Below are 24,662 nucleotides of genomic sequence, written 5' to 3'. Positions count from 1 at the left end.
TCACCAGAAAATGACCCTTTCCGGGCCTTGCTTATTTGCAGATAAACGAAGTATAAATAGGTGTCATTGCCATTTGTGACAACTCGGAAGTTTATATGCGTATTAAAAGTACATGCACTTAACACAATCCCTGTGGTAAAGACCGCAATTATAGCATTTTGTCAGAAAATTTCACCAACAAAATGTGACAAATGTCAATAGCTAGATGAGAGCGCAATAACAAAGTCATAATCGCGAATAAGTAAAAAGTGGTAAAAAGCTGGAAAGAGCGCCAGCAGTCCATTTGGGTCCGTCGTGGGGGGGGGGGGGGCACCCACCCCTGACTATATGGACGCTCCGCCACTACTTTATATAATGAAATCCTTGTCTTTAGGGCACATTTGCTTCCAATTCTCGTTAAATCTGAACATGGGCCCTTGGTAAAAATAATGGTAAAAAAATCATGGTAAATGTCTTTTTGGTTCCACCGTAAGGACGTCACATTATGATAGTTAGAAATTTATCTCGTTTTTGATATCGTGATTCCGGGCCACACATAAAGACTTGGTTAAAGATTGATTCTTGTCACATACGGTATATATCTTCCATTTCGCGAAACTTGTGAACTCCTATACATGTAAATGATATGAAAGATTCATTTATATCCAACATGAATTTATTACTACGTAGATAAATTGAATCAGGGCTACCAAATGTATCTATTTCGACTAAAAGCACAAACAGTGTTCTTGTAAAAAGGGTCATGTCCGATTTTTTAAAAGAAAATAGGCTAATTTTTTGGCCGAAAGGTGGCCTAATTAAAATTTTCTTGTCCAATGCTGTGTTTTGTTTTTGGACCAATATCGCGTATTTTAGTTTATTTTGCTGATTTTATGATATATATTGGGGTATATTGTGGTATATTATTATTTGGAAAAAAAAAGTATCGGCATACTCAAGTCTGGTCAATGAAATCCGCGGGGAAAAGGAAGTATATATTAATACACTCAGGGCTGCGAGTAGTACCTTTGGTAAAGAATTACGCAGAGGTTAAGTAGTCCTAGTATATGCACTAATCAAAATTTGAAATGCAGCCATGAAAACATGTCACCTCTTGAGCCAACAGCGCACATCACCTTGTAAAAAAAAAAAATGTGGGGCAGCGTTTTGTACTGATTATCAGAGCCGTACATATACGGCTCTGCCAAGGGCGACGGAAGCACTTTTAATCTGGGGGGGGGGCACCAACGTCGAAGGGCACTTTGCAGAAATTCGATTGGACTGTTGGACTGATGCAGCCTGATATTTAGTACCCTTTATAACTCTTATTGTATTATCTTATTTGCGTATACACATCACTCCATCAACGCCACCCCACCCCCACCCTCAAGTAAACAATGCATATACTAGCACTGCAATATCTAATGTGCAAATCGGGAAACACGGAAATAGACAAAATGAGGTGAAATCATTATTAAGTCCAAGCGGCCCCCTGCACACGCGATCGATACATGCATGGAAGCAAATGAAATATGTCAATATACTGAAAGAAAAATAATTTTCTATGTGTTTTACAATGGTTAAACTGATATTATTCTGATCATTATTATTGTAACGACTTTCCCTATAATTAAAACTAATTTGGAAGGGTTCTAATACGGCAAATGATTGTATGTTATTGGCATGCGATGTAATAACCAACGCATGCCTACATGATTTGCACACTAACATGTTGAAAAAAAGGAATAAATAAACTAATGGTTGAGAACTTCAAGATACGATTTATTCTTACAGTGGTTGGATGGCGTGTATCCGGAAGCAACGCTAACGATAGCTTGAGGCTGAAGGAGCTAGTGTTGAGCCTCCACATCAAAACAATAGGGACCACTGCTTTAGTGAGTGATAATATTACAGATAAAACGATAGAGTCCACTGTGCAACTTGCGTAGATACAGGCAAATTGACGGGTCGAAGGTCAGAAAAGTTGTTACAGGGAAAGTTTGATGAATGTTGATAACGCCACCTTCCTACAAATTCGTATTCCAAAAAGTGGCGTATTTTCCCATCGATTTTGGGCGGCGCCTAATGTTCATATCGCAGTCCTGCATTGAATACTTTACTACATGAATTTCACTCACAGACATTGTGATGTCACTGCGGGCGCGGCACGGCATTCAGGTGATTAACTTTCACTTTCAGGAAGAGGAAATACCTGTATTCCACCACAGTTAAAATAACTGTGATTCCATGTAGACTAGTACTTTGGTCACCTTAATTCTACTGCCTAACGAACTGAAAATTTGGGTACAGCATTGCCTAGGCTGAACCGAGAACAGGAGTAGCCTCGTAGTAGTACTGGTAAGTTCTACACCTTTGCAGGTTTGATAAAATAAAAAATTACCAACATGCTCTAAAACGAATTACGGTCTGATATCTATTCTAAGTTTTATTTCTATGATTCCTTATTATGGATGATGGATCATGGAAGGGAAAGTCCAGATATAACAGCCTATGTTATACTACAGTACTGTACTACTGTACTAGTGGGGTAGCCTAGGCCTATATTTCAATGTTTTCTTTTGGGGTGTTTTTTTTTTTATACAAAAAATATTCTACCTTGTAGATGAATTACCTAACATAGAAAAAGTTACTGAGTATAGGCCCTAATGATGATCTGAATCTACTCTTGCAAAAGCAGGTCTTGCAAAATCAAGTCTTTGACTCCACTTTCTTTAAACCACGTGCACTGAGGGAAATCCCACTCCAGCACAGTTTAATTGGAGCTTAGTTTTCATGGCTAAATCATGATTTAATTTGACCACTTTTGTAAGGTGATGCTGTGACAAAGTGAATGTTTAAACATAAATACAGTATTCATGATGCACCTAGTTGGGTACTTTTTATGTCATGCTTCATTGCACTGATCACCTCTACTGACAGTATAAGCATCAAAATAAAACAAAACTGTTGGCAGACTGCTTATCCACTAAACAGCCTGTGTAAGAGAATGTGTACTGTACAAGTACAGTAAGTAGTTGTAAAGATGGAAAGAATAGCGCTGGGATTTCTGCATGATCAATTTTTTGAGCTTCTGAGACAAAAGAAAATGGTGAGACATGGTGAAAACAGCGGGATGAGTAAATGGCAAAAAGAAAATGAAAAACTGAAACACTAAAATACAAATACAAGAACAAGTCCAAATATAAAGTAGATAGGGATGATCACCAGAAGGGATACAGTAACAGAGCAGCTGAAAATCAAACCAAAAGTGTTAGCAAACCCCACCATCGCCTACAGACACCCACCCAACCTATGGGACAGGTCTTCTTGTGCATGCTGCTGTTTCACCTCTAACTTCTAACTCTTCACAACATTCAAATATGATCGTACTTCGAGATGTATCGTCTGCAGCCACCACTTTGTTGAATCCAATTACATCACCAGCCACAGCACCCAACTCACATGCAAGACTAATTAGGGTAACATCACTTGTACAACCTCTTATGTCATCTATCTGATCTCTTATAGAGTTTGCGGCATCCAGTATGTTGGTGAAGCCAAAACCACCCTCGAGAAGCGGTTCTATGGTCATATATCCCAGTCAACACCGTGAAGACTAAGACCCCGGTTGGAGAACACTTTAACCGTCCCAACCATACCATTAATGACATGTCCCTGATTGAATCCTTAGGTAGCCGTCCTGACCTAGTACGAATCAGCAGAGAGAGACTGTGGATGCAACGCCTTTGCAAGTTATTCAACCTCAAGGTCTCAACATTCAGGAAGGACATGACTAACCTTCTTCTGCTTCCCCCCCCCCCCTTCCATCGCCCCTTGTTTCCCCATATATCACCCCACGTCTCGTAGCTCTCTTCTACCTTTTTTTCTCCACACTTTTCTGTCTTTGTCCTTCTGCATTTGATTTCCTACCCTCTGCCTTTAATCCTCTCTTTGTCCCTCTACAGTTTATCTCCTACCTCTCCTCTTCCCCTGTTGGTTTCTTTCTTTCTTCTCTCCATCTCTTGTCTACTAATCATCTTACATATCTCTTTTGTGTTTCCCCTGCTCATTAACCTGTCTGCATTCTGTGCCTGTATTTGTCCCTTGGTTACTGTTACTAGTCATTCAGCCTCTGAAGAAGATCCTGCTAGGATCGAAATGTCATGCCCACTTACTTTTAAACAACAGTATGAGCAGTATGAATCCTTTTTCAAATTCCAGATAAACTTTTTAAAGTGCATTGAAGCATGACACAAAAGATGCCTATTGTGTACAGTAGAGTGTTATTTATCCTCACTGGCTGGTATTTTTAATCAGGATCAACAACAGTGGAAATATTAAAGTACTGTACTTAGTTAATAAGGAGGGTAGCATACAATCAGTGTAGTGGACCGTGCTGTATTTTTTATTTTATTTCAACTTTATTTTAAGAGGGTAGCTCGTTTAGCAATAGCTAATCTTCCACGAGGCCCTCTGATAAGACATATAATAATATAAAAAGTAGGAAAATTTAAGAAGTCATAAATACAATAATGCTTAATAAAATAGTATAAAAAAAAAAAAAAGTTTTTAAAAAGACAAATAATAAAAAATAGTTATTAAAAAAGACAAATAATAATATAAAAAGTATAAAGATTTAAGAAGTCGTAAATACATTAAAAAATGCTTAATAAAATAGTTTTTTTTAAAGTATTTAAGAAACGTGTACAGAGTAAAGAAACTTAAGAAATTTGGTACAAATAAAAGAGAAGTTGGCCTAAACAATATCAGATACAAGGCGTTTAAAATGGTTAAGATTTCTTGCTGATTTTACTCTTTGATCTAGTTTGTTCCAGTCTTTTGCGGCAATGCATGAAAAACGGTTGTTATAAAAATTAGTGTGTCCGCCTGTAATGTGCAGGTTACGTGCAGTAGAGGATCTTAAACTATGATTATGAATATTCGTAACTAGTTTAAACATGTCGTTCATGTACTTCGGTCCTTGATCATTAATTGACTTGAAAACCATGGTTAATCTTCTATACATAACGTGTCTGTCAAAAGTCTTCCATCCCAGCCTGGCAAATAAATCACTTGAACAATCTTCATATGTAGCATTTAAAATAATGCGTGCAGCACTTTTCTGTAATTTAATAATTCTATCGGTATTTTGGGCAGTGGTAGTTCCCCAAACTAGACAGCAGTAGTCAAGTATTGGATGAATGTATCCATTATAATAAAGTATGCACGTGGGAGTGTCTAAATACTGTTTAATCCTTCGTAGCAGAGCTAATCTTGTACTAATAGTACTACATATGTAATCAATCTGAGCTTGCCATGTCAGGTGAGCATCAATTCTGACTCCTAAAAGTTTTTCCGTATCAGAATTCTCTAATACGATATCATTCATCTTGACAGAAATATTTCTTTGTCCTCGTAGATTATCATAGCGTTGTCTGGAACATATTAACATTGATTTGGTTTTACTAGTATTGATTGCCATTTTATTATTCTTGCACCAATTGGAAACATTTTTAGCATCAAAATTCAACTTGCTTTGAAGAGATTCAACATTGGAGCATGAAATATGGAAAGTAGTATCATCTGCATACATGTCGGCTTTGCAGTGAGTTAAACATAGGCTAAAATCATTAATGTAGATTAAAAATAAGAGTGGTCCTAAGATTGACCCTTGTGGAACGCCATTACTAATATTCATACATGAGGACGCAGTCCCTTTCATGACGACATACTGACTTCTGTTCATTAAGTACGACTTAAACCATTCAATAGTAGCACTTGAAAACTGGTATAATTTCAACTTTTTAATCAGAATATCATGATTTACTAAATCAAACGCTTTCCTGAGGTCCAATAGAACAGCCCCAGTCAGTTGTCCTTTATCAATTGCTTCCATCCATAATTCCATGACATGTAATAGAGCAGTTTCGCATGAGTGCTTCGATCTGAAGCCAGATTGCGCAATTTCTAATAAATCAAATTGCTTTAAGAAACTAGTAAGAGCAATATGAACATGTTTTTCCAAAATTTTGGACAAAACAGGGAGAATAGAAATTGGTCGATAATTCGATAAATCTTGTCGTGAATTACTCTTGAAAATGGGTATTACCTTTGCGACTTTCCATCTAGATGGAAATGTATTTGTTCTAATACTTATGTTTATAATACGAGTAATACTTGCATATATATGGGGGCCGCTCATTTTTAAAATTTTAGCACTCAGTTCGTCAACTCCTGTTGCTTTGGAGGCATCAAGAGTAGTTAAATATTTAAATACAAAATTTTCAGATATACATGGAATTTCGAATGTTTCATCTGGAGGAATTTTAGGACAGATATGTCTTTCAATAGACGAACTATCAAAGTTTGAATGAGTTGTGTCAGTGTAGCTTCTTGCTACTGAAGTGAAGTACGAATTAAACATTTCTACTATATTAGCATTTCCAGTAATGTTCTTATCGTCAACTCTAAGTATACTGGGGCCTTCGTTGTTGGTGTCATGGTTCATTGATTGAACATTTTTTAAAATCTTCCAGATCTCCTTTGTGTTACCAACATTCTTTGAAATTTCCTTTTTGAAATAATTTTGCTTTGCAGATCGTATAAGACATGTTACCTTGTTGCGCCAGAATCGATATAAGTCAGGTTCATTTCGTTTTGCAGAGTCGCGGCTTTTCATCGCATTCAAAATGGTTGCATTGATCCACGAGGGTTGTGATTCTCGTTTTATACGTTTTTGCTTCTTAGGTGCATGTTTGTCTAGTATTCTTTTCAAACTTTTCTCCCAGTTGGAAAGGGCTTCATCAGGAGAGCTCAATTCACCTCTTGTCCTATCAAAGCTACGAAGATCATTAAAGAACAAGGATGTATTTATATTATCAATTGATCTGTATACAACAGATTTATGAGAATTTGGAATAGTCTGCCTTGTCATAAGATTGTTTTTCCAATTGAAATATACTGGAAAATGATCACTCAATCGAATATTTGGAACATCTATATCACAAATATGATTTTCATTAGTTGCATAGATATGATCAATTATGGAGGCGGTGTGCTCCGTCACCCTAGTTGGCATATTTACTAATTGTTTAAAGTTAAAATGACTAATTATCTCATTCCAACACGAAGGTATATTAGCGTGTAGATAATCAATATTAAAATCACCGATCATTATTATCTCCATGCATGAGCTATATGCCTTGCTAATCATTTCATGACAATGACCATACCATATAACCCTGGAATTTGGTGGACGGTAAACAGCACATACTAAAATATTTTTGGTAAATGGTAAGACAAGCTCAATCCATATGGCTTCAATATAATCACATTCTAACTCATTTCTCCTATTAAATGGAATGTTTTCATTGATATAAATAGCAATACCACCACCAGCTTTATTTAATCTATCTCTACGGACAGTATTATATAGAGGAACCGTGATTTCCAGATTTTGATAAGTATCGTTTAAAAATGTGTCGCAGCATCCAAATATATCAACATTCCTTCCATTTCTGTTTATAAGTGTGGGGATTTGATCTAATTTAGGATGAAGGTGTTGGATGTTTATAAATCCGAATTGGATACCCTTAGTTATATTTACATATTTACCTTCTTTACTCTGGGGTTGTATTGAATTAGTTGGGAGATCTTGACTTACATCACTCATGAGTGGGTCCTCATACGGCAAAATAAAATGGTCACATTTGCCCAATACATTAAAATGTTTAGGTGTGGGTGATATACTGACGGCACGCTCCTTCTGGCCAGCATCCTATCGGTTCCAGCAGTGGCTAGCCTTGTGACCGAGTCGATGACAGTGATGGCATTCTATCCTCCGTTCGAGACGGCAGTTTGCCTCTACATGGTTGCGTTCACCACAGTTGAAACATCCGCGGAGATTGAAGTGGTCAGCAACTGGTTGGCGGTTTTCTTTGCGGTGGCATTCCCGCTGCCAATCTTGACGAGATGAGTTGGATGTTCGTGGATGGCGATTTGGTCTACGGTGGTACTCACGTTGGTGATCGTTGTTTGAGAAACCCCTCATCCGTTGCTGCCTATGTTCATATCTGGACATGCTGTTGTGGATAGTCCCATTCGAGCGGTTTTGACTATAGAAGTTGCGGGAGGGATTTGAAACTCCCATATGCCGGGCATTCTCCATCTTTGAGCTCTTCTTTCGAATGCAGATGGGGCCTATGATCGTTAGTTTGTTGATCAGTTTAACGGTGCCTTTTCTGTTGAGATGTACACCATCGCCATGATATAAAGATAAGTCGATTTCACCATCTGCGTATGTGAACGACGCCATATTGTCTAAAAACTTACAATCCAGCTTATTGGTGAGTTCCTTCAGATGAGAGTTCAAATCTATAATTTGTGGCGCATGATCATCACTCCGCGGACAGGGGCCCGAAATATAGATGCTTGGACTATGCCCGTTCAGTAGCTGGATAGATGTGATGAGCTCCTCGAAATCAGCGGAAATGTCGTTGACATTTGGGTTATGTGTGTTAATATCGTTTGTTCCAACATGAATTATAATATGGCTAAATGTATGTAAATCTTCCCTTTGAGCCAGAAGAGCGTTTCTCACGTCCTTGACGGTGGCTCCCGGCAGGCAATTTACCTTCACAATCTCATCAGTAAAATCATCCTCATATACGTGTTTTAAAATAGAGTCCCCGATTATCATTACTGGTCGTACGGCTAGGGGTGGTGGTGTAGGTTTAGATGAGACGCATTCGGCGTAGGTGTTATGGCGGACTTGATCGGGAGTGTCTATGTTATTTTGGTTATCTGATTGTACATTACCAGTCTCTGTGTTTCTTGGCCTTGGGCTTGAAAGTTTCGCCAGTTCAGCTTGCAGAGATATAATAGTTCTTAATGCCTCTTTGAGTTGCTGCTGCGTTGATTGAAGCAGACCTGGAGTTTTAAGGCATCCCTGACAAAACCATCTTGATTTCGCTCCTTTAACAGGCTGTTTTTCCAAACCAACACATAAGAGATGGTATACTACACCACAGAAATCACAGGCGACATGCTTGGCTAGTTCACCATTGGGGTAGCAGCAGTTTGTTGAGCATGGGTCGATTAATGACGGCTCTGTCTGACACTCTGAATTGATTTGAGTGGTAATCCCGTAGCGTGTGTGATCTGCTTCCATTGTGATGTACACACTAATTCACTGTAATACTATTGAGCACTGCTTGCTACGGTAGGCACTGTGTGTAGGCCTGTTAGGATGAGTTATTCCTGTATTGCACTGAGACTATTGCTTAAGATTCTCTAAAAATTATGGTTCAAATATATATTAAAAACGTCCAAACCATTGGTATTATAACAACAAACGTAGTCATTAATACAAAGCTGTTCAAATCGTAAAAAAAATAGCCGTAAATTTGTAAAAATGTATGTATGCCAAGCTGCAGGGGCACAATTATACTAATTCTGTGGGACTTTATATAGCTCTCCCATCCCCACCCAGAAAATAATCAAGGGGATTTCAGCCCCTCCCACTGACTAACAAACAGGATATTACAATATAGCTAGGCCTATATGTAGTGGAAAACATGCATGCTGTGTTGCTTACTTGATCACTAATAGCAGGATCTTCGGATATATAACACAAGGAGGAGCTATTGGCTCCATGGTTTCACACTCCATGTTGGTGCCAGTTATAGGGCAAAGCTGTATAGGCATAAATGCATTATAAACAACAAGTTATTTGCAACAAACAGTCATCACAGAGGGGGGCTAGATTTCTTTTTTCAATTACCTAGGGAAGAGGCTAAAGAAACAATAGTGAACAAGTTTGCACAAAATGCTAGGCTGCATCTTTTCACTTGATTCAACATTTTTTGTCTTGTGTGCACAGAGCAGTATCCTACATGCCAGAAATACTGCATGTAATTTATTTCCTGTTAATTGTGACAGTATTTTGCAATCAATATTATTTTTTTCTTTTCTTTAAAGGTCTACTGTACACAGCATGTAATGCATTTGTATGTATTTACTTGTAACTTTGTTATTTCCACATGCAGGCCAAGCAAGGACTTTCTTTGCATAGCACTGAGAAAGGCTCAAAGGGTTCTGCAATTTAACAAAATCTCCTACAGGAGCAATTTCATACAAGAACTGCAGTTGGTGAGTGCTAAATGATCATGAGTGTTAATTGGCATTTTTTCGGTTTCTTTCATTAATTTATGCAATATGTGTATGTAGCCTTTTGAAGGCACTGTAGATGCAAAGAAGTATAAATTAAAGAAGCAAACCGAATACGGAACATCATATTTAACATATGCCTAAAAGAATTTTGGAAGTATTTTTGTAATCATGTAGGCCAAGTTCAGATATAATTTTTATACCAATTTTTTGTTTTCACAACAGAGAGAGAATGTTATTTATCTGAAGAAAAGATTTTATTTTGGTGTTACAATAATTGAGATTAATATTTATAAGGAGTATGTTTCAAATTACACCTGGTATCGTATGATAAGTTACTGTAATACTTATACACTAAGGTATATTGTAGAGGTTTCCCATCGCTAAATCCCATGTTAAGGGCATATCATAATGCATTGTGTATTAAGTGACTCAAACAATTTGACATTAAAAGCATCATTACTTTCATTCCTTGCAGAAGACAATTTGGGAATCTATGTAGTTGCAGATACGTTGTGATCCACATACAGTAGGTGACAACTCTTGCAAACAAAGTGGAGCTTTACCAAACTTCATATTTGTTTGATTAGAGTTGGTACTGTAGATCCAACTTGGTGAGTACAAGAACTGTTGCTGTTGTGTTTTTTTTGTTGTAAAATAAGGTCTGGTGAGGTAAACAGCTGAAAATCGGGCAACCTTATAAACAATTTAATCCAGAAGTAAAGTTTTGACGAAATTCAATATATCATATGTTGATGACCTTAGTAGGTTATGAATTGTAACATATTTTGTAGAGGTCAAAGGTCATTTGAGATCAAGAGGTAAAAGTCTGAAACCAAAGAGGTAAAGCTGATTGAACTTCATAATGTGGTCTGTAGAACCACTTTAAGGAGTACAAGACCCCATTGTGTTTGTAGATGTGAGAGATCATTTGAGTATAACAGCTCTAGGTCTAATTCTATTGATCATGTAAACAGAAAGTAATTGATTGGATGAGATCCCTACCTTGCATAAATTTGCTGCCTTTAGAAGAAGTCTTTTGCATGTTGTGGCAATCAAAGTTCATTTGAGATCAGAAGAGGTGAACAGCTTGATAACAAGATTACTTAAACTTAAAGGTAGGATGGACTGCATGTACACAGTGATCCAGAAAATGTTTGCAGAAATCTGCAAACATTGTGTATAGAGAGTAAAGCTGTATAGTTCTGTTTGAAAAACAAAGTCATAAGAAATGTTGAAACTATCACTATGCCTCAAAGTTTTAAGTCCCTTTAAGATCATTGCATTCAAGTTGGTCTTAGTTTAAACACTGTTCATAATTGATGCATACCTAAGAACAACAAATGAAAAGGTGAACTTCACATATAAATTTTACATCAAAACAACCCTCTGGCCTTTAACAAATGTCAAAGTTCATTGAAGGTCAACAGAGGTGAAAGTCTTAAAACCTTGTCCTGTAAAGAAGGTAGATGTTTAGGCCCATCTATGTATGAAAACCGATATCTCTAAATATTGACATGTAAATTTTCTTATACCCAGTAAACATGAAAATGCCAATAGCACAGCCAGATTGAACTCTGTATAGTGTGAGCATTTCTATCACTGAACACAATATGGAACTGCAAGGTTTTCATGGAGGTGAACATTTGGTATTAATCTGAGGTCCGTAGAATGCATTGCAGGTTGAAAACCTTGCAAACATGTTAACATCAACTACAATGTTAAGTTGACCTTTGCATTTAGTATTAAGATCCACTTCAAGGTTTTCATGGAGGTGAACATTTCGTAATCTGAGGTCCGTAGAGTGCATTGCAGTTTGAAAACCTTGCCATCATGTTAATATCAACTACAATGTTTAGTAGACCTTTGCATTTAGTATTTACTGTAGTTCCACTTTGCAGTTTGTTAAGTGGAATGAAGTATTATAAATGTTTAGTTTAGGTCAATACAGGTTGAATTCTTAAAATATTTATTCATAAAAAAAAAACAAGAAAAGGTTGGTTGAACTTCAAACGTTGAGGATACAGTAGCATCAAGCTAGTGTGTACAAGAAACCTATAAATGCCACAGTAGCTGCATGAGTTTAAAGGTCAATTGATGTCTGACACTTTTTAAATGCAGTTGTGTAATATCAAAGTTGGTTTAGCATATATAACCTTTATAGTATTGCTTTCTTTCTTTTTGTGTGTGTAATTCAAGGGTCAACTGAGGTCAGCATAGATGAAAGCATCAAAACCCTGTAAATGACATTACTCTAATTTTGTCTTTGGTTGAGAGCAAAGGTCAATATAGGTCAATTAAATAAAATCATATCACATAATGTATGTCCCTTCAACTGCACAAAGTACTTTCTTTTAAAAAGTCGCCCAGGGAAGAACATGGGCACGAAAACCAAACTACCGAACGACTGATCCGCTCTCAACTCCAATTCCCAACTCCAATACACATGATCTTAGCCAAAAGTTTTCATTAATCAGATCAATTCAAGCTACTGTGGCATTTCTGATTCTGTAGACACTTTAATGACTACAAATTTTGTGAAGTCCTGAATTTTGTGTTGCTATTTTTTGAATACCACTGTATATTCATAAAAAGGTCAGTATATTCTAGGTATGGTTAATGTTTTAAATGAATCAAAAGGCAGTTTCCAGCAATCAAATACTACACTATACAGTTATGACAATGTAATCATTACTTCATGTTGCAAGCTTAAACTGTATGATACAAGCACAGCAATGAGGATTGATCATAATTAGTTCCTGTTTTGTGATTTCAAAAGTCCATGTACTGTATTATCAGCATCTCAGGTATGGATAGCCACCACCACTGCATTAATTATCTGTCATTATTATTTCTAAATATTCAAAATAAAATAAAACTGTTAGCAAATTGCTTATCCACTAGAAAGCCTGTGTAATAGAATGTGTAAGTTTGCCTGGCATTTCAATCCTAGCAGGATCTTCTTCAGAGATGTAACAGTAACAGACAAGTAATGCAGCATTTACACTAGGCCACGTTCTCCACGATTCCCACAATTTGAGAGAATCGTGAGGAGCGTGGGAGGTCGTGTGACAGAATCGTGGTGGTCTTGAGGGAACTTGGTTGAATCGTGATGATCGTCATGAACGTGACAAAATTTTTGACAGTCAAAAATTTTCCCACGATTGTCCCGATCTGAAACCAAACCATGACAGCGCGTGAAAGAACGTGGGAATCGTAGTACAGCTGAACTGAGCGTAACAGAGCGAAACAGACCTTGGTGCACTATCGCAGGGGATCTTGCTGGATTTTGAAACACGATTTCCTCAAGTTTCACTATCTCATCAAAATTATCTGGAGGCATCCTTACATAGTTCGCGTAGGAGCTAACATCTTCACACCTGAGTTCCCTGTTAAGAAGTTGAGAATGGTGCCCCAACTGGTTCCTTCTTTCTGCACTTAACCACCGTCTCACCCACCACCTTCTAGGTCTTCTCCTTGGCCTCCTCAGCCTTCCACTCTTTTCCACCCTGCTCCGTTCTGCCTCTTCTTCTTGCCGCTGCCTTCTTTTTTTAGCGACAATATAAGCATAAACCAGAATTGCCAATTCAATATCTTCTTCATCTCTTGGAAGCATGCTTCCTCATTGTTTCTCTGGAACGAATGGGAGAGTGGCCCCAGTCTCCTCTTAATACCCCAATCGGGATTCAAGCGTGGTAATTTTAGTCAAATCGTGTACATAAATCTTAGGAGATCTTAACAGAACTTGATGAACCTGAGGGACCTTAACAGAACTTAGCAGAACGTGGCAGAACGCGAGAGCTTATCGTGGTGATCGTAAGATAACTTGAGGGAACGTAATGAAAATCGTTGCAGGCCTTGACCGGAAGGCACTGGTTTCCTAGCAAAGCGTTATAAATCGTAACAAAACGTTTGAAAGGGTCTGAAAGCGTGGAAAAAGAAAAAAAAACATTAATATATCGTGGAGCTCCACGCTTTTTGAAAAATCGTGGCGATCGTGGGAATCGTGGTCTAGTGTAAATGCAGCATAACAGTAACAGAAGGGACAAATCACGCACAGAATACAGACAGGTTAATGAGCACAGTGAACACAATGAGATACATGTAAGGGGATTAGTAGACAAGGGATGGAGAGAAGTAAGCAACAGGGGAAGAGGAAAGGTAGGAGATAAATAGTGGCGGGACAAAGGAAGGGTTATAGGAACAGGGTAGGGAAAAAACTGGAGAAGGACATAGACAGAAAGGTGTGGAGAGAAAAAGAACAAAAAAATTGAAACGTCAGGCTAACTTACACATGATTATTTCTTATGTTTTTTTTGTATAGATTCAACTAATTGATTTCTGTGATCCCTCATCATCTCCATGGCTGCTAAAGTGGTAAAAGATTTGAGCGAGGATTTTCTAATCTGTTGCATATGCATGAAGCAGTTCAGATCACCAAAGATGTTACCATGCATTCACAGCTTCTGTGAGGAATGTATCGAGAAATATGCAGCTAAACAACCGGGAGATGAAGTACCTTGCCCAACGTGCAGGCAAGTCTGCAGTTTACCAGAGACTGGGGTTAAAGGTTTGCAGACAAACTTTCATCTCATCAATTTGGTTGAAAGGGTAAACTTGCTGGAGAGGTTGACAAATACAGAGGAAAGTGCCTCAGTATGTGACTCATGCAAGAGTTTCGATGCAGAAGCATTTTGCATTGATTGTAATTTTGCTATTTGTTCCAAGTGTAGAGGTCACCATGCTTTGTTTCCACTGTTGCAATCCCATTCAGTAATTCCTGTGAAAGAATTAAATGATCCCAAGTCTCAACAAGAATGGAAGAATGCTAGGTCTCCATTCTGTACACTACATCCTTCTGAGAAGTTACGTTTTTACTGTAAAACTTGTTCCAAACTGATCTGTAGAGATTGTACAATCGTTTTACATTCCAAGCCACAACATGAGTGTACAGAAGCCACAAGTCAATTTGATGACAGTAAACAAGAACTTAATAGTTTATTAGAAAACAGTGTTCCTCAACTGGAGAAAGCAGTCGGCTACAAAAATGACGGGAATGTGAGTGTGGTAGCACTTAATAAGTCTAAGGAAGAGATAGAAATAGAAATTACAAACCATTGTAATGAAATGATCAGAGAAATCCGAAAGGTCTATGATAAACAAAAACAAGACTTGCTAGAAGAGATTACTGCAAGAATTGAACCTGTCGAGTCCCGAGTCCAATCAGCTGAAGATTGGATTAAGAGAATGCAAACCACACAAGAAATAACACGTAAAATAATAAGTGAAAATAACCCATGGGAAGTAATGGCTATGTCCTTGGAACTTAGCAATGCATTTGAAGCTTTAGAAGAAGATAGTACAGCATTTAAATGGAGCAAATCGGAGTTGCAACATGAAATTGCTTTCTCTCCTGGTGAACTACCGGACATAGAAATAGGTTTTCATTATGCCAAAGGAGATGTTGTAGCCAGCGACAAGCAGGGTAATTTTTGGTTGTTCACATTTGAAGATAACACTAAGTTTTTACATATCTCAAAGGTAATGAAGATAAGTGGGGAAATTGTACAATCAAAGCCTTATAAATGGATACATAAAATACCGGTAGGTGCTAAGTTAGTTGCAACGGTAGAGTCTAATAAATGTTTACTTGTTGGGCTAGGAAAAATCGTTGTTGAATTTACTTATACCTCGATGGAGTATAAAAGCCATTTCGATGTGTCTGGAAATGTTAACTTGATCACGTTTATTGGATTAAGTGGAAGTCTGCTGTTCATAACGTCTCTGAATGTCGATGATCATGGGAACAAAGATTGCAAAGCAAAGAGCGTAAAGTATCACAGGGAGCCTAGCTACTCCCAATTTTCAAGAGTTCGCAACTATCTTTTTACCACAGAAGCGGCAGTAAATTCTGTCTTTGTCTGTTCCAAAGATATTTTCTTTTACACTGAAGATGACGAATTGCAAACATATAGCACATATTATGAGAAGCTTGGCAAGTCCTACGATGTAGATCCACCAAACACACTTCACATTACAGATGTTCAAATATTACATTGTGTCTTCCTTGGTAGTCATCAAACTTTCCTCAGCAAGCAAGACAATGCAAATGTGTTTATATTATGGTTGGGAACCTCGATCAAAGACTGTGAAAATATTGGCGAAGAAACATGGATTCTTAAAGAATACAACACGAAAGACTCGAAAGTGTTAGGCTTTGTATGTTTTGAAAACGGGAAAGCACCCAAGCCACCCTCTGCACTCCAGTGTGAGCAGACCGAAGAGGGTGGTATGACAATACATCTTTGCGATAGCTTCGGTAAAATAAGTTCATACGAAAGGGGTGCTTGTGATGAAGATGCCATCCCTTATGAAATTGTGTAAACAGTTTCAAAAGACATAATCATGTCAAGTTGAGTTCCTAATTTAGAGTATAAACTCCTTCGAAAAGAATGCATTGCCTTACGATCAAGTTGCATTCCAATATGAAGTTGTATAAATAGTTCTCATATCTGTCCGTGAAGGCATGTGGTTGTTTTATCCTTCATGATCCCGAATAAGGCATCAAATTTGCTTTTATTCATTGCCATATGTTTAAAGAAACAAGTTTCTGATACTGTCTGTAGTTTTTTTTACGTATCTAATTAAGGTGACCCAGATCGTCTGCCTAAATTCTTAATAAATCTTGTGATTGTCATGGTGCGGCCTCAGTTGAATGGTCGCTTCCTCCCCCACCCTTTTTTTCCGTTCTTCCATTATTTTGTCATGTAAATATACAAACATGCTGTCATATTCAACACACACTGTTGTCATAATGCACAATGCGCTTTAATTATATTCATCGAAAAACGTAAACTGTCATGTCATGATGAGGACTTACCAAGCAGTTGAAAGTAAATGCATCCCTCGGTTATAATGGTTTAAACCAGTTGAGTCATAGTAACTGTATGTATCAAGTCAAACCATAGTTTAGTTCCATTTTATACATATATATATAGCTTGCCAGACCTGTGTACAAAATTCTCAGAAAGATTGCCATGTACAATCGAACATTTCTTAAATATATAGTAAATTTTCGCAATTTCTTTCATTTAATAATTTTCTTTAAGGTGTTGATCAAATATCTTAGTTCAACCATGGAGGTAAAACAGACCTCCATGGTTCAACGTTCCGCAAACAGCGGGAGCAACCCAACAGACAAGTTATCCTTCTATTTTGTTTCAATTGGTCTCAGAATTTTTCCAGATGGTGGTATATTTACTGACAGTTATTCTGAGCTTGCAGGGGGCAATTCAATTACTTGTTTTGTAACTGTTCAATTGAAGTCCAAATTTCATGCGCTCTAAACATCGATTCTAAGGGTCATGGCTGAGTCGCCAAGGTAGAGTGTCAGTCGTGGTTCTTACAGTTAGCAGACAGCTAGAGAAAGTTTACAAGAGAGAGAGAATGAATAAACGGTGAAAATGAGGACTAGCCATTCTCCACAGTGATATTGTAACTAGCCCAAATAAACATACAGTCCAGTGAGTCAACGACTAGAGAGTGGTACTACCAAGGTCTAATTATGACAGAAATTATATTTCAAAATCGTCATATTTATGTCACTTCATTGTTTTGTGTTTTGTATCTTCACAACTTATACTTGTTAACAAAGACTATATACAAATGAATTACAAGCTGTGAAAGGAAGTGCATTAAAACCCTGGTGGGCTTAACAATGTAAAACACTCCATTATACAAAAGGAAACATTAATTCATAGTGAACGATTTCCGAAATCTTGAAGTTTTGCACTTTTAAGGGTCGTGAATAATTAGGTTTTGCTTAAAAAGAAAAACATTCCCACAGGGTGAGGTATTTGGATTTGGCAAGTTGATATGCATCTATAGTTGTATAGTGTTTTTTTTAGGATATTGTGAATATCGTGTCATATTTTAAAAGATTCTCTGTATTTATTTTCTAGACTAGGTATATATGCAACAAATTTCTTTTCGTTACTTCATATTGACCGCAAATTGTACCGTTAATAAGACTGATAACCAGTTATATCCAACTATATACATTTTCTAGTATGCTTGGTGAGTGTTTGCTTGTATAATGTCACGTATGTATGTATGTATTTTAGATCCTCCTGCAAGCAGGAACTCACGAAGAAGCCTCATTGGCTTATCAAAGCTGCAAGCTGACCGAAGTCAGTCTCTTAGATTCATATTTAACGTCCATGATTATGAATTGTCAATTATCAACAACTATGTAACTGGACGACATACATTAATCCTGGAGTGACTCGAACTGGGGACTTTATGATTGAAAGGCACCGGCGTTAACCACTGAGCTAACACTCCTTAATAAGGGGTTGTTGTGTATCATCATTCATTGACAAGGTTTTAAACTCTCCTACAACTATTTAAATCTCACTCATTACCTTTCAAGTACGGTACATAAATACAGGGAACATACTCTCAAAAGAGACAACTTTGCATAAGCGTGTACTTGTTATTAGCTTTCAGTTAAATACCAATGAAATGAGTATTTTAAACATCTGTCTTTGTATATTTGGGATGCACTTATACGTATTAGTTGCAAACTAATACTTTATACCGATAAGGTAACTTTCACACATTAAGTTTGATATCGATTTAAACGTAAGGAGAACCATTTGCGAGATATTGGTGGACGGACTTGGGACCCTGTATAGTATCATACTGGTTCAAGATTTTCAAATACTAAGAAAATATTTACATATGAATATTAGTGTAAAGATAACACTATTTGGTAAACAGTTAATAAAGGGTCAACAAGAAGGATGTGTTATGTAATTCAATAAAAAAGAATATTTGTCAATTATGTGTCATATCTTATTTCTCTGTTTTTGTCTAATAATTATATCAATGATACATATATAAATATATATATATATATATATATGTGTGTGTGTGTGTGTATGTAGGCTATGTATGTATATATATATATATATATATTTATTTATTTATTTATATATATATATATAAATATAAATAAATATGAATATATATGTATACTTTTTTTTGTGTGTGTGTTGAGCACTTCTGTTATCTAACTCTTGGTGCATGAACGTCCGCAGTTGGGGTGCAGGGGTGGGAAGGGGGGTGGTCGAAATTGTACAAAAATAATATTAAGAAATCTGCTCTCTCTATGGCTAAAAGTAGGATGAACGGGATTCAATTTGATGGTTAATCGGGTAATATTGTGTCATTGTGAACCGGTTAACTGGTCAATCTTTTGCTGTTAGCTGGTTATAAAGAAGCCTAAGTTACTTCCCCCCCCCCCCCCCCTTGAATTTCTTGTCTTGTAACCTCTTACCTCAAGACCTTATTGATGTCTTTTCGGCTTGAGGACCCCTTATTCCTCTTGCCTGTATATCATCCTGTTCTTGGAAGTGTTACTACCTTCCATTCTAGCTAGTTCTATCGGTGTTAACACATGCATACATACTAGTGTATTTTATTCATATTATTTTCTGTTATGCCCTAATGCAAAGGGTGGACAAGGTGCGGGCAGCGTGCAAATTACCTGCATCCCGCTAGAATTCTTACAGAAACCAAAACATCAAGTAGGTATACTTTGGGGAATTTACATAGGGTATAGGACCTATACTAAGTTATAAGGATATTGCAATATATAACATATATAGAGAATTTTCATGTCCATACAACATTTATTTGCCATTTACAGTAATATCTAAATGTTGTCATGTGAGATCAAACACAACCTCACGGTGTGAGGTCCGCGGTATGTCGCGGCCCGCAAGATTAATTCCGCCGCGTGCCCACTTCTTTACAATAAATATATTAGATACTACATAAATATTATATACAAAGTGCATATTTATCTTATGGCGAGAGAGAATAGGTAGCAAATGCATCCAGCTACTAGCGTCAAAAGGCAAATCGCGTAGTAAAAGAGAGATCCTTACAAATACGAAACTAACTTCAGGTGACTGAGCAATCCTTCGTCAAGATGACATGGTAGGTTACTTCTCAAACTTCTCATTGGTCGAAAAGACGGGAAAGGAAATAAAGAGTTCGTTTAGCAATATATTATGGTGTTAATAGCGAAGTTATTCCATTACCAACATATATTGGAAAAAGATAAATATATAAATTAATAATGCCTATTAGAATTTACATGCATTCAGAGCTAATGGCTGTGATTGTGAGGCATAATGCACAACAATATATACCCATTGTTTCAGGAATCTAACTGCAAATTAAATGTGTCGTACCTCAATTAATTGTTCCATTTGACTTACACACTAAATTCGTCATTTTCCAATCCCCCTTAAACATAATAATGTTCAACTGACATAACTTACTCCCAACATGACAGTGGCGTAGGAAGGTACTTTTGAGTGGGGAGGGGGGGGGGGGCTGAAGACTGATGGCCGGCCTGGGGGAGGGGTCTAAGGGGAGGGGGTGTCCCTGCATTTCCAGGTGGCCTCAGATGCAATTTGGTGCAATATAGCACACCTCAACACCCACTCCATTTTGTAAATAATTTTGCATTTTCACCTGGCCTTAGATGCAATTTGGTGCTCCAAATGAGATTTTTTTCTGATTTGGAAATGAAAAAGGGGTTTTCTGACTTGCTGAGCGGGGGGGGGGGGGGCGGAATGATACTTCCGCCCCCATATTTTTCACTGGGGGGGGGGGGCTGATGCACCTACAGGTTTCCATATCATGACAATTTAGATTTTGAACTGGAGGAGCAAATTCAGCATACTGCATCCCAATCCTTCCGACTGCCCGCTTGGAGTAATCTCATCACTTAACCAAAGAATGTCTACATAGCACTTTCAATCCTCCTTATTTTCACAGTCTGTACATTAATTCATGGACTTTTCATAAAAATGGTGATCACTTAAACAGATATCAAACAAGCACTGCATGAGGTAATTTTAGGTATTTTGTTTTTGTACCTTTCGAAATTCGAACGGATGCAGATAACTGCAATTGCGGCAGCCGATGTTACCTATATAAGGGAACTGCAGTTACATGTATGGAGGTCATGTGTGGCCCTGAACTGTAGCATACTCGGTTAATACCGTAATATGTATGGAACGCCAAAATCGGAAAAAATGCAGAAACAAATTATGTAAACCTAAGTCATTGTGTGAATACAAAGTTATTACCACATAATGATCAACAACAATTTAAGTCCTTATATGGCAATAAAAACACCTCCACATAAACATTTGGCCCCAAAACATTTTATTTATCATGTGATCCTAACACTGCCACATAATGACCGCCAATACCGACGATATTCACAAGTCATTATGTGGAGATATCGCATGTCACCACATAAGGACTAACATACAGTAAGTACTAAGCAGTTCGTCAGTCCTTATGTGGCGATTTGAGAGTATCCACATAATGACCAACGAACTGCGTCAGTCCTTATGTGGCGATATGAGAGTATCCACTTATGACCAACGAACTGTGTCAGTCCTAGTGTGGCGATTCGAGTATCCACATAAGGACTAACGAAAACAATTAGTTGATCATTTCTTATGCGGTGGGGTACGGCATGCCATACGTTTCAAAAATGTCCAAAACAATATAAGCATGTCCAAAATAATATAAGCATGTCCAAATTTATATAAACATGTCGAAACTAATATGAGTATGTCCAAAAATAATTCGAGCATATCCAAAATAATATGAGAGTGTCGAAAGACTATATGAGCATGTCCAACATATTAAAAGAATGTCGAAAAATAATACAAGAGCGACAAATGTAACTGCCTAATTCAATTTTGTATTGAACATTTTGGCGTTTTAAGTTACGCCATATGTTGCAAAATATCCAAAAACAAATATAAGCATGTCCAAACTTATATGAGTATGTCCAAATTTATAAAGACATGTCAAAACTATATGAGCATGTCCAAAATAATACGCGCATGTCCAAACACATATAAGTATGTCCAAATATAATTTGAGCACGCCCAAAATTATATGAGAGTGTCGAATAATAATATAAAAGTCTCGAGTGTAACTGCTAACTTCAACTTTGTTATGAACATTTTGGCGTTTGAAGTCACGCCAAATGTTTCAAATATCAAACTTTTATATTGGTATGTCGAAAAAAAATTAGCTTACAATACCTTCTTTGGAGGTAATTTGTATCAACTGACACAATGGTTATCATTATGACAATACATTATTGAAACATTCTTCTGTTTTTTGTGACGCAAATAATTCAAAATATGTAAAAACAAGACCATCACCTAACATTTTTCCTTTTCACATCCCTTCGTAATGTGAGTGGTTTCGCCCTGCCTAGAGGTGCTGAGATTATTCATATATTGTTGCGAAGGCAAAGAAGTTCACGTGCGAAAGTACGTACAACATGCACAAGCGCTAACAACGTACAGTAGTTATCACACATGCGTACGTTGACAGTGAAAATGACGTACTATACTGTGTTACTTTTTTAACGGAAAATTGTGACACTTAATTACGGTTACCAGGCGAAGTCGGCCACTAGCACAGAATTAAAAAAAAATAAGCCTAGGTTAGGGGTATTCAACGTTTAATCTTCACTCTCACCTTTTAACTAAATTTCAAGATGGAAACGTGGGAAGAACTCGCCAACTACATATTATTGATTAAACCGCGTGGAATGTTGGACACAGTGGTTCTTCCTATTAAACTCACTGATAGTTACAGCACCTTGGGGCCAGGTTGATCACTCGCGCTACGAAACAACTCAATTAATATTTCCTCGAAAATAAAATCGTTCTTGATCGAAATATCATTAAAATATTAACACACACACTAATACGGTAATGGATGAACTGTATATCGTCTTAAGTTACGCTGGATATGGTGTTTTTGTTTTCAGCATACCAAAATAAAAAGTTTGATATTTGGAACATATGGTGTAAATTCAAACGCCTGACTGTTCATTACAAAGTTGAATCGAGCAGTTACGCTCGAGACTTTTGTATTATTTTTCGACACTTTTTTATATTTTGGACATGCTTATAGTTTTTTGGACACTCTTATATTATTTTGGACATGCTCTCATTATTTTTGGACATACTCATATTGGTTTCGACATGTTTATATAAATTTGGATATGCTTATATTTTTTTGGATATTTTGCAACAGATGGCGTGAATTCAGATGCCAAAATGTTCACTAAAAAGTTGAAGTTAGCAGTTACATTCGACATGTTCATATAATTTTTCGACACTCTCATATTATTTTGGGCATGATCATATTATTTTTGGACATACTTATATTAGTTTCGATATGTTTATATAAATTTGGACATGCTTATATTTTTTTTGGACATGCTTATAGTTTTTTGGACATGCTTATATTATTTTGGACATGCTTATATAGTTTTGGACATTTTTGATACATTTGGCATTCCGTAGTGGGGCTATTCAAGAAAACGTAGGTTTGGGGCGCGTAACTACAAACTTTGTAAATGCTCTATTCGCGCGGCGCTGTAGCAATTCCGGCCTAGCGCAGCACATGCATAACGTTAAAGCCCGGGTCACATCTGCGCGATTCAACACGCGATTCAACTCGCAATACAATTGAAGGTTGAATCGCGTAGTTAGACACGGGTATCAACTTGTTGCGCAATAAAAGTTGCGCCGTCGATTTGGGTTGATTTGTAATAGAGCAATGTCCTAATCAGCGCAACTTCTCAGAAGCAACTTTTCTGATGCGCGTGATTTTAGTTGCGAGTTGAATCGCGTGTTGAATCGCGCAGAAGTGACCCGGGCTTAACGTACGTACAAACTCATCTACAGGCCTAGCTAGTAGAGACAATCTATTAATTGCTCTAAACACGCGTTCGTTTTAGTCATCCGTGAACGCAGACTTCTTTATATGGAACGACAAAACTGGTTTGGGCGCGTAACTACAAACATTGTTTACGCTCTAATATAGGGAATGCACGCTGTATTTACAATGTACAGCTGCTAGTGCGGCGCTGTAGCTAAGCCAGGCACATAACGTACGTACGAACAGATGAACATAGAAACATATTCATAGTATTAAATGCTGTAAATGTGCGTTCTTTCTTTGTCTACGGAGATAGCAGCAGTCCACTAACCCCACATTCGATTCTGTTCCATTGTATCTCTTTTCATGTCATTCAACAGGGCATCGACCATATTATAATTAGAATAAAAATAAAACAAAACTGTTAGCAAACTGCTTATACACTAGAGAGCCCACGTAAGAGAATGTGTTAAGGCAAGTGGGCCTAACGTTTCGATCCTATCAGGATCTTCTTCAGAGGCTGAATGACAAGTAATAGTTACAGAATGGACAAGTATACAAGCACAGAATACAGACAAGTTAATTAGCAGGGTGAACACAAAATAGTAGGCTACTTTCAAATGTGATCGTACCTAGAGATGCATTGTCTGCAGCCACCACACTGTTGAATACAATTCCGTCACCAGCCACAGCACCCAACTCACACACAAGACTAATGGTCACATCACTTG

General features: G+C 37.3%; 1 protein-coding gene across 4 annotated transcripts; it reads left to right on the top strand.

Moving 5' to 3' along the window:
* Window positions 1-1,869: 1,869 nt before the first annotated feature.
* On the top strand, window positions 1,870-18,988 carry LOC139973625 (uncharacterized). 4 transcript variants are annotated; one of them, XM_071980439.1, is made up of 4 exons: window positions 1,872-2,157; window positions 10,026-10,128; window positions 10,625-10,760; window positions 14,471-18,988. In XM_071980439.1, the coding sequence occupies exon 4, from the start codon at window positions 14,509-14,511 to the stop codon at window positions 16,528-16,530; it is 2,022 nt and encodes a 673-aa protein (XP_071836540.1). In that variant the 5' UTR covers window positions 1,872-2,157; window positions 10,026-10,128; window positions 10,625-10,760; window positions 14,471-14,508; the 3' UTR covers window positions 16,531-18,988. The 4 variants fall into 4 exon arrangements, with proteins under 4 accessions (XP_071836543.1, XP_071836542.1, XP_071836540.1 ...); XM_071980438.1 differs by having other exon boundaries at window positions 1,872-2,337; XM_071980442.1 differs by lacking the exon at window positions 10,625-10,760 and having other exon boundaries at window positions 1,870-2,157.
* The last annotated feature ends 5,674 nt before the right edge of the window (window positions 18,989-24,662 follow it).

Source organism: Apostichopus japonicus, chromosome 9, assembly GCF_037975245.1.
Source record: "Apostichopus japonicus isolate 1M-3 chromosome 9, ASM3797524v1, whole genome shotgun sequence".
Lineage (NCBI taxonomy): Eukaryota > Metazoa > Echinodermata > Holothuroidea > Aspidochirotida > Stichopodidae > Apostichopus > Apostichopus japonicus.
Note: the sequence above shows the minus strand (reverse complement) of the source record. Positions and strands in the feature narration are given on the sequence as shown.